The 14,842-nt window shown below is 33.7% G+C and overlaps 1 protein-coding gene across 1 annotated transcript in view; it reads right to left on the bottom strand.

Annotated features, from left to right (window-relative positions):
* The window catches only part of KCNH7 (potassium voltage-gated channel subfamily H member 7), a 441,344-nt gene that overhangs the window by 40,118 nt on the left and 386,384 nt on the right, over positions 1-14,842 (bottom strand). The window contains exons 8-9 of the mRNA XM_061200781.1: positions 12,594-12,993; positions 6,325-6,524 (exon numbers count right to left, since the gene is read on the bottom strand). Coding sequence (XP_061056764.1) covers positions 6,325-6,524; positions 12,594-12,993 — 600 coding nt within the window. The remainder of the gene's footprint in view (positions 1-6,324; positions 6,525-12,593; positions 12,994-14,842) is intronic.

Raw genomic sequence — 14,842 nt, forward strand, 5'->3', positions numbered from 1 at the left:
GTAAATATTGGACTTTTATTTTGGGAGAAATTGTGAATGGTTTGATTTTATTAGGTTTGATAAGTGCTGAGTTCCTCTAATATTTTAATTTAGTGGACCTAAATTCCTATTTCCAAAGAATCTTTTAAAAGTGAACTTTGATGTCTCTATTTTTTATTATTGGCTAAACCTGTGTTGAGTATTAATTGATCCTAAACTGAATTGAGCTTGAATTACTCCTGTGCTTCTACTACTCCAAAGAAAGTATTTGGAAACACATCAAACTCTTCAGCATAAGAAATTGCACTCGAGTCCTGTTTGAATAGTACCATAATTTTTAAAAGTTGAAAAACAACTTGAGCTATCATTTCCGCCATCGTACTACTGTGAGAGGAACATTATTAACAAATGGAGACACTGAAGCATAGAAGTGCGTTCATCGCCTCAGCATGGTATTTCTGCAATGACTCTTTTTCATGTGTAAAAGCCCCAGACCATGCTGTCATTATTTCTCTGGACTCAGGAATGGCTAAAGATCAGATCCCACCGTTGATGAACTTGCTTTGCATTAAAACAGCACTGTGTCAGATGTAAATAAGTCTTTCTTGCTGATGGTTGGAGACCAGGCTGAAGTGACCATCATCATTTGTGAACCATGATTGAGCATATACAATTTGTAACCTGAAAATACCAGATGCTTGTCCTAAGCTTGATACTGTTCATGTCAGGGGGCTCCAGATGGTATTTGTTGTGTTCTGTGGCATTTTTGAGACTTTAGGATAAATAGCCTTGGGGAAAAATAGGAAGGACGTGTGACTTGCCCTTTCTTAAGCACCTGTGGTTCAGGTGCTGGCTACAGTTGGCAAGTATGTGTGTTAATAGTAGATTTCTTGTGAGTGCAAAATTTTACTACCTATCCAGTTTTTGCAGAGCCAGGCAATTCCTATCAACTAATCAGCATGGAGATGAAAACATCTTTTAAGGTGCATTGTAAACAGCATTACTTTAATTCCACTCCTAAGTAGTAACTAAGTATTTCTTTACAGAAAACTAAAAGATGTCACCAATCCTCAGGGTCATTATCATTTAAATGCAGGTTTTTGCCAATCTCCTTGTTCCCTTTTTAAATGGGTGGATTTACTTGTTAGGCCATTTGGACCTGAGTGTAGAGAAGAAGTGTATGTCTTTCAAATTAGGCAATATTTGTAAAGCTTTCTGTACCTGGACTGCTAATTTTGAACTGATGCTTTTTTGTTAAACTATTACTGGTCAAATAAAAAATATCAATCTAAATTGTAGGCTCACCTATGCAAAAATTGTATTATGCTGTTGATATCTTTAAACATGAGTGATTTTATTTTCTGAAGACTTCTTGAAAACAGGGTCCCCATTGGAGGGGTGGTCAGACATGAAGGGCATCATATTTGTAGTCATTTTATTTTAGCTCTATGATGAACTAGTCAAAGGTTTTTCATTGACGGTATTTATCAACTTCAGTATATAAGGGTCATTAGAAAAAGGTAAAGGGGGATAAAAATATTATGGTAGAGACAAGCTATGCTATTTTATAAATTTTGCTTTATATTTCCTATGGGGTTTAATGTCACAAGGATTATTTTGTCTGCGTTGCTTAATTGGACATACTGAAAGAGCTTGAAATTACATTTCACTATGGTGTATCAAAACAGGACATGAGTGGAGTGTATTTGAATGTGAAGGCCTGGCACAGATGAAGTTATTTAAATAAGTATAGAGAATGGATGCAACAAAATTTTTGATGCAGTAGAGTTAGATTGTAGATGCAGGTTAATATTAGTAGTTACTAGTTAAATAGATAGCAGTTAGTAGTAGTAGTAAGCAGTTAGTAGTAGTAGTTATGGTCAGTAGTCAGAGTTAGCAGATAACAGAGGAGCAGGAAAAGAGTCATGGAAGGAAATGAAATCAGATTTTTATTAAAATGCTCCTTAGCAATAACATCAGCCTCATGAAGTAGGAATTTCTATTAAACAATATGTCATTCTTCATTACTTTCCTTTCCATTTTGATTGGCTTTGCTTGTTGGGTCCATTATAAGTGTATGTTTTGTCACTCAGAGTCCTACTGGGATTCTAAGCAATTTTAGCTGACTAGGTTGACTCTTGATTGAAATCTCTAAAAATTCTCCCTTGTTCAACTCTTCTCCTACCCTACACCTTCTCCTTTCTGAGGAATTCATTTAGTCTCTGCTTGATCAAGGAGACTGGACCATGTAGTACAAGTGCCATTGAGTCTTCCCCTTTATTCCTCAAAACCAATGCCGTCACCATTTTTCTTTTCTCTCCTGCCTATCTTTAAGCAAACCTCACCTATCTGCCTTGCTGAAGAATTTATTTCTCTTTCTAGGTTCTTATTCCAACTCCTTTCTACAACCGTTTCTCAAATTTTTCTCCATTAATGTCCCAGACTAAAAAAATACTCAATTGTTCCCCTTTCTTCCTAAAATAAATTAAACAAAATTGTTTCTGGATTACCTGCCTTAATCCTGCCCTGGATGTCACAAATATGTGCCTCTATTCCCGTCCTTGTCTTTACCTGAAATGATCCCCTTGGGTTCTCTGCCTTCCACAGTTCTACCACTCACTTGGTTCTGTGGTTTTTGAATAATATTCAAAGCAGAAGAAAATGTTCCATAAAGGAGACTCAGAGGGAGCAAGAGAGTAGGCAGCAGGTAGGTTAGACTCTACATCCTCAAGCAGAAAAACTCCCATGATAATTGTTTTACACATTTAGCAAATGCAGTTTTGGCGCTTTAAAACTATTTGAAAATGACATGTTTAATGAAATTGCAGAGAGGTTAAGTGACTTGTCCAAGAAAAGTGGCATATTGAGAGCTAGTACTTGGGTCTTCTGAATTTTTATTCTGTATTTTTTTCCATTATTCAGGCATTACTAGGGGGGCATTTTTAGGTAAGGAATAACATTTTTCATTGAATGTTCATAAAGGCTTTTCTTCCATGCAAATATAATTTAAAATTATGGAGTGGTTTCTATCATAAGTGATTTATTTCTCTCCATCCAGAATGATGGATAGACCATGGTTATTGGTGCCTTTATTCATTCAAGCCATGCTCCTCTGTGTGCATGGCTCGATTCTACAACGACATGGAAGGTGATTTTCTGTGTTTGGCAATGATGTAACTAAAATCACTGTTGGATAATGTCTGAAAGTTTCAGGTTGGGTTATAAGACAGCTTTAACTTGGGGAAATTTGTTGAGATGCTTTCAGTCCTAATCTGAGAAAGTATTGCAGAAGGGAAAGGATTTTCCAGACTTGACCTATGGACATTTTTGAGCTAATTTTTACTACTCCTAAGCCTGACATAATATGCAAAAGAACACCTTCCTTTCACTAGCTTCATTATCCTGACCCCTTTCCTTTTGCAACCTGAACCATTTGGTTCAACTGAAAGGAAGCCCATAAGTGTTCCCAGAATGCTTCTGGTTCTGGAACATTCTGGTAATAGCTGTTTCACAAAAAGCAAAAGATGCAGGAAATAAGAAATATGGCTACATATTCTTTCTTATGGAATAAGGAATATGGCTACAATTCTTTCTTATGTTTTGTGATCTATCAAGGAATCAAATATTTTGAGTTATGAAAAATAATTTTAGGTCAATTAATAGAGTGTGACTGAACATCTTATACTTCATTTGGACATGGTTAAACAGCAAAAATGACCTGAAATGTTTCATGAGAAATTATATTTAAGGTTATACTTAAATGAAATAACATGGAATGCTGATGTAAAATACAACAGTTTGATGTACTTTTATGTATCACAATACATAAAGTTAAATCACTTTAAATTGTTATTAAATTACAATTTAGTTAACAATAAACTAACAAGACACAGGGATTTAACGATGTGGTGTTAGAGGTAAAAAATCCACTTAGATTTTTTTTTTTAACCTCTCAATAGTCTAAGAGTACAGTTGCTTTATTCTAATCAACTTTCTTTTGCACATTGTTCTTAATTAGCAAGCATCTTCCATTTGCTGAGTTTTCAGAGTTATGTTGCACTTTGATTTTTTACTCACATTGCAGTCACAAGATGAGAAATGTAGACACTGTGTACAAACAAGAAGTTCGTGCAAAGTCAAGCTCTCAAAACCACATGCAAGACTTAGTGGCACATGGTTTAGAGCTCACACACTCCAGGATCATGTGAGACAGGCATGCAGATGAGAGGAAAGAAAAGCACCTACATCATGAAAATAGAGGATGATGAAAGAGAATGACATTTTCTTTATGACAGTTATCTAATGCAAACCGTATACCCATAACCTTTACCAGAGTGAAGGAAGGGGCACATAAGTGACTTTTTGTGGGGAGGGGGAAACTTTATATAAACATTATTAGAGGTCAAGTTGTTGTTAAAGTTAAGGATTTCTATTCTGTACTTGGCCTCTTCCAAGTTATCTTTCCCAGTTTCTTGCTTTGTATTTCCTCTGCTACATCATGCAAAAAAAATCAGAACTAACATTGGAAATCATTTAACAAGCTCTAAACCTGACAGATAACAAGGGTGTTCTCCACAATTTACACGATAATTAAATTGGATATAAATACCTCCTGTTCTTACCGGTGGGTGTTGTGATTCCATGTATTAAGGTGTGAAGCAGACAGGAAAGAGATAAATCTTTCATAAGTACATTGTAAATAGGCAAGTGGTATATAAACCATATTCATAGGTAATAGAGTCAAACAATGAAAGGTAAATAGTTTTCACAAAATAGACTTTATCACACAAAAAAAATGGTCACGAAACTAGAGTTATATGGAGAGGGGAAGTAAAATAAATAATTGTTTTACTACGGTTATTGAAATAATCTGGCAGTATGGAACAACAAAATTGAGTGACATGTGTTTTGATTAAAAATTCTTGACACTGCTTCAGCCAACCCAGCATTAGAGAATCCCCAATAGTTTCTGAATGCTGATATCTTCATTAAACAATAATATGGATGGAAGTACATAAAAGTGACCAATTTGTAGGTACTTTCTTATGAGATTAAAGTGTTACCTTGGTGAGATCAATTTATCAAATGAATTTTCACAAGTAACTTTGGGATAATCAGAAATAACTCATGGGATTCAGTTACGGCTTTGTATGAAATGTGCTGATTGATTAGCTCTTCAAATTAAAAATTTTATAATGGCGTGCCCTTACTTCTCCGTCAAACAAATCATGTACAGATATGATAAACATCATATAAAAATATATCTTTCAAACTGGGCAATATTTGCAATGCTTTCTGTACCTTAACTGTTAATTTTGAATCTTTTCTTTTTTTGTTAGGATATTGCTGGTCAAATAAAAAAAAGTCAATCTAAATTGCATAGGCTCACTTATGCAAAAATTGTATCATGCTGTTGACGTCGTCAAATTTTAAAGATTTCATTTTATGAAGAATTTTTAGAAACAGGATCCTTGCCCAGTGGAGGAGTAGCTAGATGGGAAGGTACTATGATTCTAATCTTTTTTAAATAGGTCTATGATATGCTATATAATTTGTATTTATCATATAATTTATCTTTAGTAATCAATCTCTATAGCCAAATAGCTAGGTCAAAAAGATGTATGTACTTCTCCTAATAATAAAAGAAGCTCTTTGGATCAATTAATCTTATTAGTTGTATTGATTTTTGAGCACTGATAAAGGAGGGAAGGGTTATGAAAAGTGATTGTTGATGTTGAATTTGCTTAAGAGTTATGAAGGAATCCATATTTCCCCCTTGAAAGGAAAGATGCATTAAACCAGGTACAGTAAAAGGGCACATAGTTAATTGATTAAAATATAGAAAAATTGTCCTTAACAGAAACATGAAACTCCCTATTATAAAATGTTTATGGTATACATAAACTCCTTAACCTCTCCCACAAATCCTCAAAATGTCCTATTTTTAAAAAATATTTCTGTTTGGGGGCGTTATAGTTATTATTACTTGTAATGTCTTAATGCACATGGGTCCACCTATTTTTTGGGGTGCTGGCAGCTAAACCAAGTGGTGAAAGCCCAAGTCCCAACTTAGCAATGCTCTCCCTAACCAGAAGTGGGAGCTCTAATACACACAGTTATATCAGTTTGCATCATGTTATAATGCCTTCGCCACACAGTGTAACTAGATATAGCACCATGCAATGCCATGAACTGAGAATGAAAGACTATCTCCAGGGGAGAAAATAAACATCTGAGAGAGGGAAACAAAAGCAAGGGGTTCAAAGCTGGTGAGACTGGCTTTTCCATTTTGGCTGTAGCTATGACGCCTGAAGGGCTCCAGTTTTGGAAAACAGAAATACGTACCATGTTCATGTCAATGCCATTGGTGTAAGTCCATGCATGCTGGAAATATTCTTCAAGCCGTTGCCTCAGAGGGTTGGGGATTTGGTGAAAGCGAATGAACTCTTTTACTCGCAGCATCTGCATGTGGTACCTGGCAGTTCCGGAGTATAGTCTTTGGATAATTGCTGATACGTTCCCAAAAATGCTTGCATACATTAGTGCTGGATTGGATAAAAAACAAAGTTATGGGGGAAAGACTGCACTTGGGGATATTATATCTTGTCAGAATCTCAAATATGTAGATTTTTTATTATCTCAATCCATTTGTGAAGGTTTACCACTGGCCCTAGGGGAACAAAGAAGTCAAGTCAATACTGTTGTAAAATTTATAATTTTGATGGTAAATCTGGAGAGGAAAAATACACAAATTCACCATGGATTCTCTATATATTCAAGTAGAAACTCAGACTGTTTACAATATCAACCTGTAACCAACCTAGACTATTGACTAGAGATAAAATGTGTTTAAAATAAACATTTCATTTGTAATGTAATAAGAAGGTATGTCATGGGGTTACCACACAGATCTGTTTTCTGGAAGTGGAGTAAAAATGATAATTTTTAAATTGTGACAACTCCACCTCAGCCTCAAACCTAACTTTGCAATATTATAAACCTACTATAAATTTTAAGATTATTCAGAAAATTTTGGATTTCCTAAGGAACAATAAATTGTTTTAAGGAACTCATAGTTTCCTTAGAGTGTTTATTTATATGTAATTTTTAATCTATTAAAATTCATTTTTACAGTATTTCTATATGAGAAACAGATATCTTTGGCTTAGACTATGAGAATATAGTTTTATTTTTTGTAGAGAAAAATAGAATACCTCTTTGTTCTTTCATCTATGGGAAGAAAAAACTAACATTCAATCCTTAGAATGCCCTTTTTAAAGCTTCCAGGGCTAAATATTTATGATTCAACATAAGCTTTTTAAGCATCTTGTCTTTCTTTTTATATTTGTACTTAGTTTCTAATAATCCTAAGAAAAATTCTATATCCTGTACAGAAAGTCACATGATGATACATGCCCTATGTCTTGACCTTTGGACATGTGTCAGACACTTAGAGAGGAGGTAAAACACATTTAAGGCACTGGAACTGCAAAGTACCAAGTAGGTGGGAAAAAACAAAACAAAACAACTCCGTGAAGTGTTTGTTTCAACAATATCCAACCAACATATTTTTTTCCCCAACACGTCTTACAAATCACTACCTATATAAAACACTTAATCATTTTTAAAGTAGATGTTGGCCAGATTCAGTCTGTGTTTTAAAATGACTTATCTTCTTGGTCATTTGTTTTCTTTTCCATCTTATTTTTGTCTCTTGGTTAGCACGGTCCTTGTTTACCACAGAAGTCCCAAGTAAGAGAATGTCCCAGACAAAGAGGCAGCCCTTTATTTTTAATCTATTTAAAGGGATAAAAATTGGGGAGATCTATAGGGAGGCTGAACTGGGATTTGTGAAAGACAGTAATTCTCATTAAGGTAGAAAAGCTGTTTAGGTAGTATCTTCCACAGGGGGTGGGAAAAACAAAACCTGGGCCTAATTTGAGTAAATGCATAGTTGATTAAGAAGGGAGTTAGCAATACTTGTCTGAAATGGATTTCTGTGATTCAAGGAGATTCAGGTGAGAAATATATCCTACTCTGCCTAATTTTAGTGTTGGAAATATTTATGCCTGTTGTTAGGTGTCCAAAGTACCTATCATGTTCTCAGGAAATAGTTTAGTTAGTACAGATTTTCACTTGATTTAATTAGAAGGCACATAATCAGTGCTAGTTATTTTACTTAAACCACATAATTACGCAAAGAAGAGTCAGGGAAAACATTCTTATTTTGTTTTTAATAAATGCTGTGGTTTTAACTCCATACTGCCATAAAAATGAACCAAACATTAGTTTGGATCATAAACACGTATTTCCGCTCATTGACAGGATGGCAAAAATCTAGATTGTAAGTACATAGTTGAATACATGAATAGCGTGTATTTTTCTAAGGAAATTCTATGCTAATGGCTTTTTAAATTATAATGAAGGCATACATTTTTTTTCTATTTTTTAGGAAGCAAATGGAGCTAAAGTCTGTAAGCAAGAGAGAAGCACAAATGATTATATTCTGTATACGTTATTTGGTTAATGGCCATCAACTGGCATAAAATATGACTCAAAAGCAAGTTGGCAGACTATATAGGCATTTCTTTCAACTCAATATTTTGTTTAGCCTTCCTTAATAGAAAATTCTTCCTTCACCAGAATGGTTTGCTTTACGCTGCAGTATTATAAAAATAAAACAGGTATAATTTAAAACGTCAGCACACCACACTCAAAATCTGAGATGCTCACCAAACTAATGAATTTAGGGTCATTGGGTAATAGCTGAAACGTGCTGATAGAACAAATACACTTGCTTTTCTATCTAGTACACAAACTTAAAAAAATTTTAACTTAAAAAAATAAATTTTAGTGATATGTAATTTAGATATAACAAAATGAATCTGTTTTAAATGTATAGCTCAGTTAGTTGACAAATGTATACACCTCTGTTAACACAATCAAGATATAGAACATTTTCAACATCCCCAAAAGATTCCTCTGTGTCCCTTGGCTGTCTGCCCACTGGTTTCTAGGTTGACCCTAGACAACCACTGAGCTCCTTTATGTCATCACAGATTAGTTAGCATTTCTTAGAATTTCATGTAAATAGAATCATAATGCACATATTCATTTGTGTCTGACTTCTTTTTGCTCAGCATATTGTTTTTGAAATTCATTCTGTTTTGTATGTATCAGTAGTTTGTTCTTTTTTTAATTGATGAGTAGATTTGCATCACATGGCTCTACCACAGTCCATTTATCTCTTCTGTTGATGAAATCTCACTGTTTCTAGTTTTTGGCTATTATGAATAAAACTGCTATGAACATTTGTGTACAAGTCTTTGTGTGGGCATATATTTTCGTTTCCCTTTGAAACATCTAGGAATAGGACTGCTAATCTGTGTGGTAGGTTTAACTTTATAAGGAACTGCCAAACTATTTCCCAAAGATGGTGTGATTTTACATTCCCACCAGCAATATTTGAGAATATCGGTTGTTCCACAACCTTTCCAACATTTGGTATTATCCTATTTTAACCATCACAGAGTTTTAATTGCATTTCCTTGATGACTAATAACATCTTTTCATGTATTTATTGGCCATTAATATATCTTCTTTTGTGAAATGTCTGTTTAAAATCTTGCTCATTTTTAAATTGAGTTGTCTTATTATGGAGTTGTAAGAATTCTTGATATATGCTGAATAAAGGTCCTTTTTTAGATCTAAGTATTGAGAATATTTTCTTCCAGTCTATCATTTTCCTGTTCCCTTTCAAAGTGTCCTTTGAAAAGTTGAAGTTACTAATTTTGATGAAATCCAAATGCCTGTATATTTTATTCAGTTTTCTGTTATTTAAAAAAAAATTATAGGGGTATGGTAAGGTTTCAGTTACTCCATCATGGTTAAAAGCAGATATCCAATAACTTTTTTTTACATGTTATAAAAATAAGAAATTCTTCCAAGATGTTTGTCAAGCAGGTCAGAGACGAAATACATTTGCCTTTGTATACTGATTTATGTGTTTTTAAATTTAAATGTATATATTATATTTATAATATTTGAATAAAGATATAAACTTACATATTAGAACACATAGATATAAATATGTGAGCATAGCTTGTATTCCTATTTAATGGCCGCTTACATTTTTCTTTATTTTTCGTCTTGAATTATGTATATGTGTATATTTTTAAAAAGAATTCTCTGGTTACTGTTCTCTGTACACATTCAGCATCACAACTGGTGACTGTCTTTGCAAATAGACGCGTTTAAAAATGTATCATAGGTATTTGCGTTATTTGAATTTAATTAGATGATAGCTTTAATGTTTAATTTTTAGTTTCCTTGAATTATATTGTTGTAAGAGGGATTGTACATTGCTTTGCTTTCTACAACTTGGCTTCAAATGTTTATTTTAGAATGAAGATTAGTTTTAAAGAAGCTTAGGGATAATGAGAGTTCAACTTGATAACTAGACTATATCAACTTTAACATGCAGTACTATATATACAATATTTTACACTATATTTTGGATATTATATTTTATTTTTAGGTTTATATCAAGCCACTCATGTAACTGAGGCGTATGTACTTAGTATAAAAATATAACCAAATACAGAAAACCAAGTCATTTTCTAATACAGTTGGATCTAAATGGAAATATCATGTGTAGATATACACATATACATCAAATGGCTAAGAAAATTTCAAGGCATGCTTATTATTGCTAAGTTTCTAGTCTTATTTTACCTTTTATGGCATGATAGATCATGATAGAATTCTCTAGGAATATCTATAAACTTCTTCCTGTGTGACACTAAGCTTTACATAATCCCATTTTGATTAAGTTTTGTACAAGCAAGTCTATTCAAATAAAAGATATTATGTGGAATATGGATGTATCTTAGTCTACTCAATTAACAAGAGTGTTTTCTCTTTTCTTAAAAGATAGAATTCATCTGCAGGAAACAAATATTCTTCCTAAAGAATCAATAGAAATAGCCTAGTGCCACTTTTAAAAAAGAAGGCAGAAAGACAGAAAGGAAGGAAAGAAGGAAGGAAGGGAGGGAGGGAGGGAGGGAGGAAGGAAGGAAGGAAAGAAGGAAGGAAAAAGACAGGAATAAAGGAAGAATAAAAACTGCCAATAATTTCCTGATTTAAGGATTAGAGGTTGGGTATAGAGCAAGTAAAGAACTGAGTTCTCTTTAATTTAAAATAATTCACATGATAAACAGTACTATGTATTTCACTTAATCCTCACAAGCGGTAAGGATTCCTAAGTGGTGAACACATTAAACTTCAATGCACTTAAAAAATTCTTTCTTGCAAATTCTAAGTTTCAAGATGCAAGTTCTGTTTTCTTTAAAAAAAGTATACATATATATATATATATATATATTTTTTCTATACGGGTGTATAAATAATTAAAAACAGACTTTTTTCTTTTCTTTTTTTGTTACCAATGCCACTGAAATTGATAACCACTATAAAGTATTAACTAGCAGTTTCAATCACAGAGTGGGACTGTGTTTGTTCTGAAAGATTCAGTCTCTCTGGAATGAATTTTTCTATTTTTTCAAGTGGGCCTCACTTCCATTTCCTTCTGAGTGCAATTCTACTTTTGTGTTTGTGGCAAGACTTAGACTGAATTTGCAGAATATCTTGAGTTATTTAAATAGAATGTTATCTGCCTATACAATTTTACTAAAATAAAAACACCAAGACACATATATGAAAAGTGAATTTTAAATACAGTGAACAATAAACTGGGTGAATCTATTTAAGTTTCATAAATAAAGCTTATTTAAGCACATTTTATTAGACAATATGTTAACATTTAAAAATTAACTCTCTGGATCTACTTTCAAATTTGTATGCAATCTAAGGATGATGCTCTTTTTCAAGCTTTAAAAATCCATCATGCTTTTGTCAACTGCTGCCTGGTATCAGCAAGGTTATTTTTAGTGGTTCCACAGTGTGATTTTTAAAAAAAAATATTAATATTAAAGCATCTTTAGTTTTACACAGAATTTTTTTCTTATTCCAAAGACTATACCTTATAAATGATGCTCATATCATTACCCATTGTAGGGTAAAGGGCAGTCACTTAGGTCCTTGACATAATGTCACAGGGAAAGGAATTTTTAGTCAATGACAGGGGGAAAATATATATATATCTGTATGTATGTGCATATGTATACATATATATATGAAAGGTTAGCTTACATTATAATTAGTAGGGTGATATTTATATATCTATATCTATAGATATATAAATGTAAGCTAGTCTTTCCCATTCTAATCTGGCCTCAGCTTGAAACAGAAAATAACCATTAGTAATAAATTACAGACACGTTTTTACATCAGTAAACGTGAACTGCAAGTCTCCGTTCCTGAATGCCAAGATCCATGTCATCCCAGTTTTATGCTCCTGAGGTCATGAAAGACCTTTGGTGTCTCCCCTTCACAGAGAGAATCAGATCTGATAGAATATAATACCCATATATTTAATCCCATTATTTCTACAACTTTCTATAATTTTTTTCTTTGCCTTATTCTGAATGTTCTAGAGATATCGATTTTCTGATATTATTTTATCCTAATAGATAACAAAAGAGAAATCTACTTACAGCCAATCAACATGACACAAATTGAAAAGATTTTCTCCGAATTGGTGTTAGGCGACACATTCCCAAATCCTACACTCGTTAAACTGCTGAAGGTAAAATAAAGTGCTGTGACGTATTTGTCTTTAATGGATGGCCCAGAACTTGAGTCACTGTCATTGTAACGTTTCCCAATTTGTTGTCCTAAGGAATCCAACCATCCGATTTTGTCAGTCAGGTAGGGCCTTTCTACGTTCCCAATCGCATACCAAATGCAAGCCAGCCAGTGAGCAATCAGGGCAAATATGCACATTAAGAGCATTAGAACAGCAGCCCCATATTCTGAATATCGATCAAGTTTTCGGGCCACTCTCACAAGACGAAGGAGTCGAGCTGTCTTCAAAAGACCAATTAATGTTGTTGTCTGTGGAAATAAATGTGCATGGTCAGAAACAGTTGGTAAACAATTCAGTGTATGTTCCTGTGAAGCAAAGTAAGTAGAAACAGGTTACAACAATATGGTAGCACTGAAGATGACTATGTATTTGAATTAAGTATTAAGGTTAGTTGTGTTTTTTTTTTTTAATTTTACACCTGCTTTGGAAAGTACTTTGAAAGTTTGTAGTGCATTAATTCAGTATCTTGGCATGTAAGACTTATGGGACAGAGACTCTATCTGCTTGGTTTCATGCTCTAATCACATGCCTGGCACATAATTAATACTCAGTAAATCATTCATTCACCAACAAACATTCCAGAGTGTTACTGGTGGGCCTACCAAGGTCCACACACGGGGATTATAGTATTGAACAAACAGACATGGTTACTTTTATAATAGAAAAAGACATTTATTTACTAGACAAAGTGTCTTATGAAGTGAAACAAGGGCTACTGTCTGTTGGGGAGAGATACATATTTTTAAAATAAACAAATAATAAGATCATTTCAGAGAGTGCAAAGTGTGATGATGATAGTAAAACAGAGTGATATGCTAGAGGATGTTCAGGGGCTTGCGTTGGGATGGGGACCATTTTAGAAAGGAAAACCAAAGAGAATCTCGCTGAGGGGCTGACATTAGAGTTTAGAAGGGTTTGAGAAGGAGCCAGTCAAGAAGGCAACTGGGAAACTTATTGGATGACTGCATGCATGCATGAAGTACTATATTTAAATTCATTTTTTCTTCCTAAGTGTGTTGAATTGATAAATTGTTTCTTGATATCCCAATGATATTATGTGTTTTGCTTTGGGGTATGATATGTGTAACTAATTGCACGATTATTACTGACCAGGTGTCTAATGATAGGATACTTCTATATAATAACAAGATACTTAACTGGTTGTTTGGATTTGAAATCTGGTAAGTACAAATTACAAGTTCATTTCTTGGGTTTCCTAAACAATGTCAACTATAAGTACTATATAATTCACAGGGCATATAATTATTCCATAGTTACATGGTGTTTACCAATCAATTATTGAGTCATTTTATGTGTTTATTGTTGGTGTTTATTTCTCAAAGTACATCCATCTGTGTTAAGGACACGTATTTTAATTAAAGAAATAGCATGGGGTATAACTATCACCCTATAACTTCATATTGACTTGGTGGAAAAAGAGCTCTAAGTATCAAGAAAATATTTTCATTAACATTCTATAATAAGTGTTACAGTTTTTTTTCTTGTGCCAGAGTGGTCACAAGGGAAGGGAAGATTTCTCAGTCTCCCCTGACTTCTTTTCAGTTAGTATTCGAATCCTCTAGAGATGGGAGGAGCTTGTGTAGTTGAGATGTCCTTATCACAATTGGATTCTGGTCTTTGCTCATTTAGGGATGGGTGGAGAGGTGAGTCTTCTCTGTTTCCAAAGCTGAGTTATTATTTTTCAGGGTGCAATAAGGGAAACAGTGTTTTCTTCATCACAAATTTAAAATTGTATCTCTTCAAAGAATGAATGGTGAGTTTAAGTGAGTATGAGGTATTTCCTGGCAGAGATGTCAACTTTCCACTATTTGTATTGTCAGTGTTTCAGCTTAGCAGTTATGAGTCAGAACTTCAGAACAAACTTAGGTCTGCTTCCATACCAGTGTGTCACCTTGGACAAGTTATTTACTTAATCTCTAAGGGTCAATTTCTTCACCTGTAAATGGGCATAATAATAACTCCTTCTAGGGTTGTAGGTAATACCCAGTACATTTTAACTGTGTTTTTATTTGAATATCTCATACACTTTCGCTTCCATCACTAAGCAGGAACTTTATACTGTAAAATGGGTTGACA

This window comes from Eubalaena glacialis, chromosome 1, assembly GCF_028564815.1.
Source record: "Eubalaena glacialis isolate mEubGla1 chromosome 1, mEubGla1.1.hap2.+ XY, whole genome shotgun sequence".
Classification (NCBI taxonomy): domain Eukaryota; kingdom Metazoa; phylum Chordata; class Mammalia; order Artiodactyla; family Balaenidae; genus Eubalaena; species Eubalaena glacialis.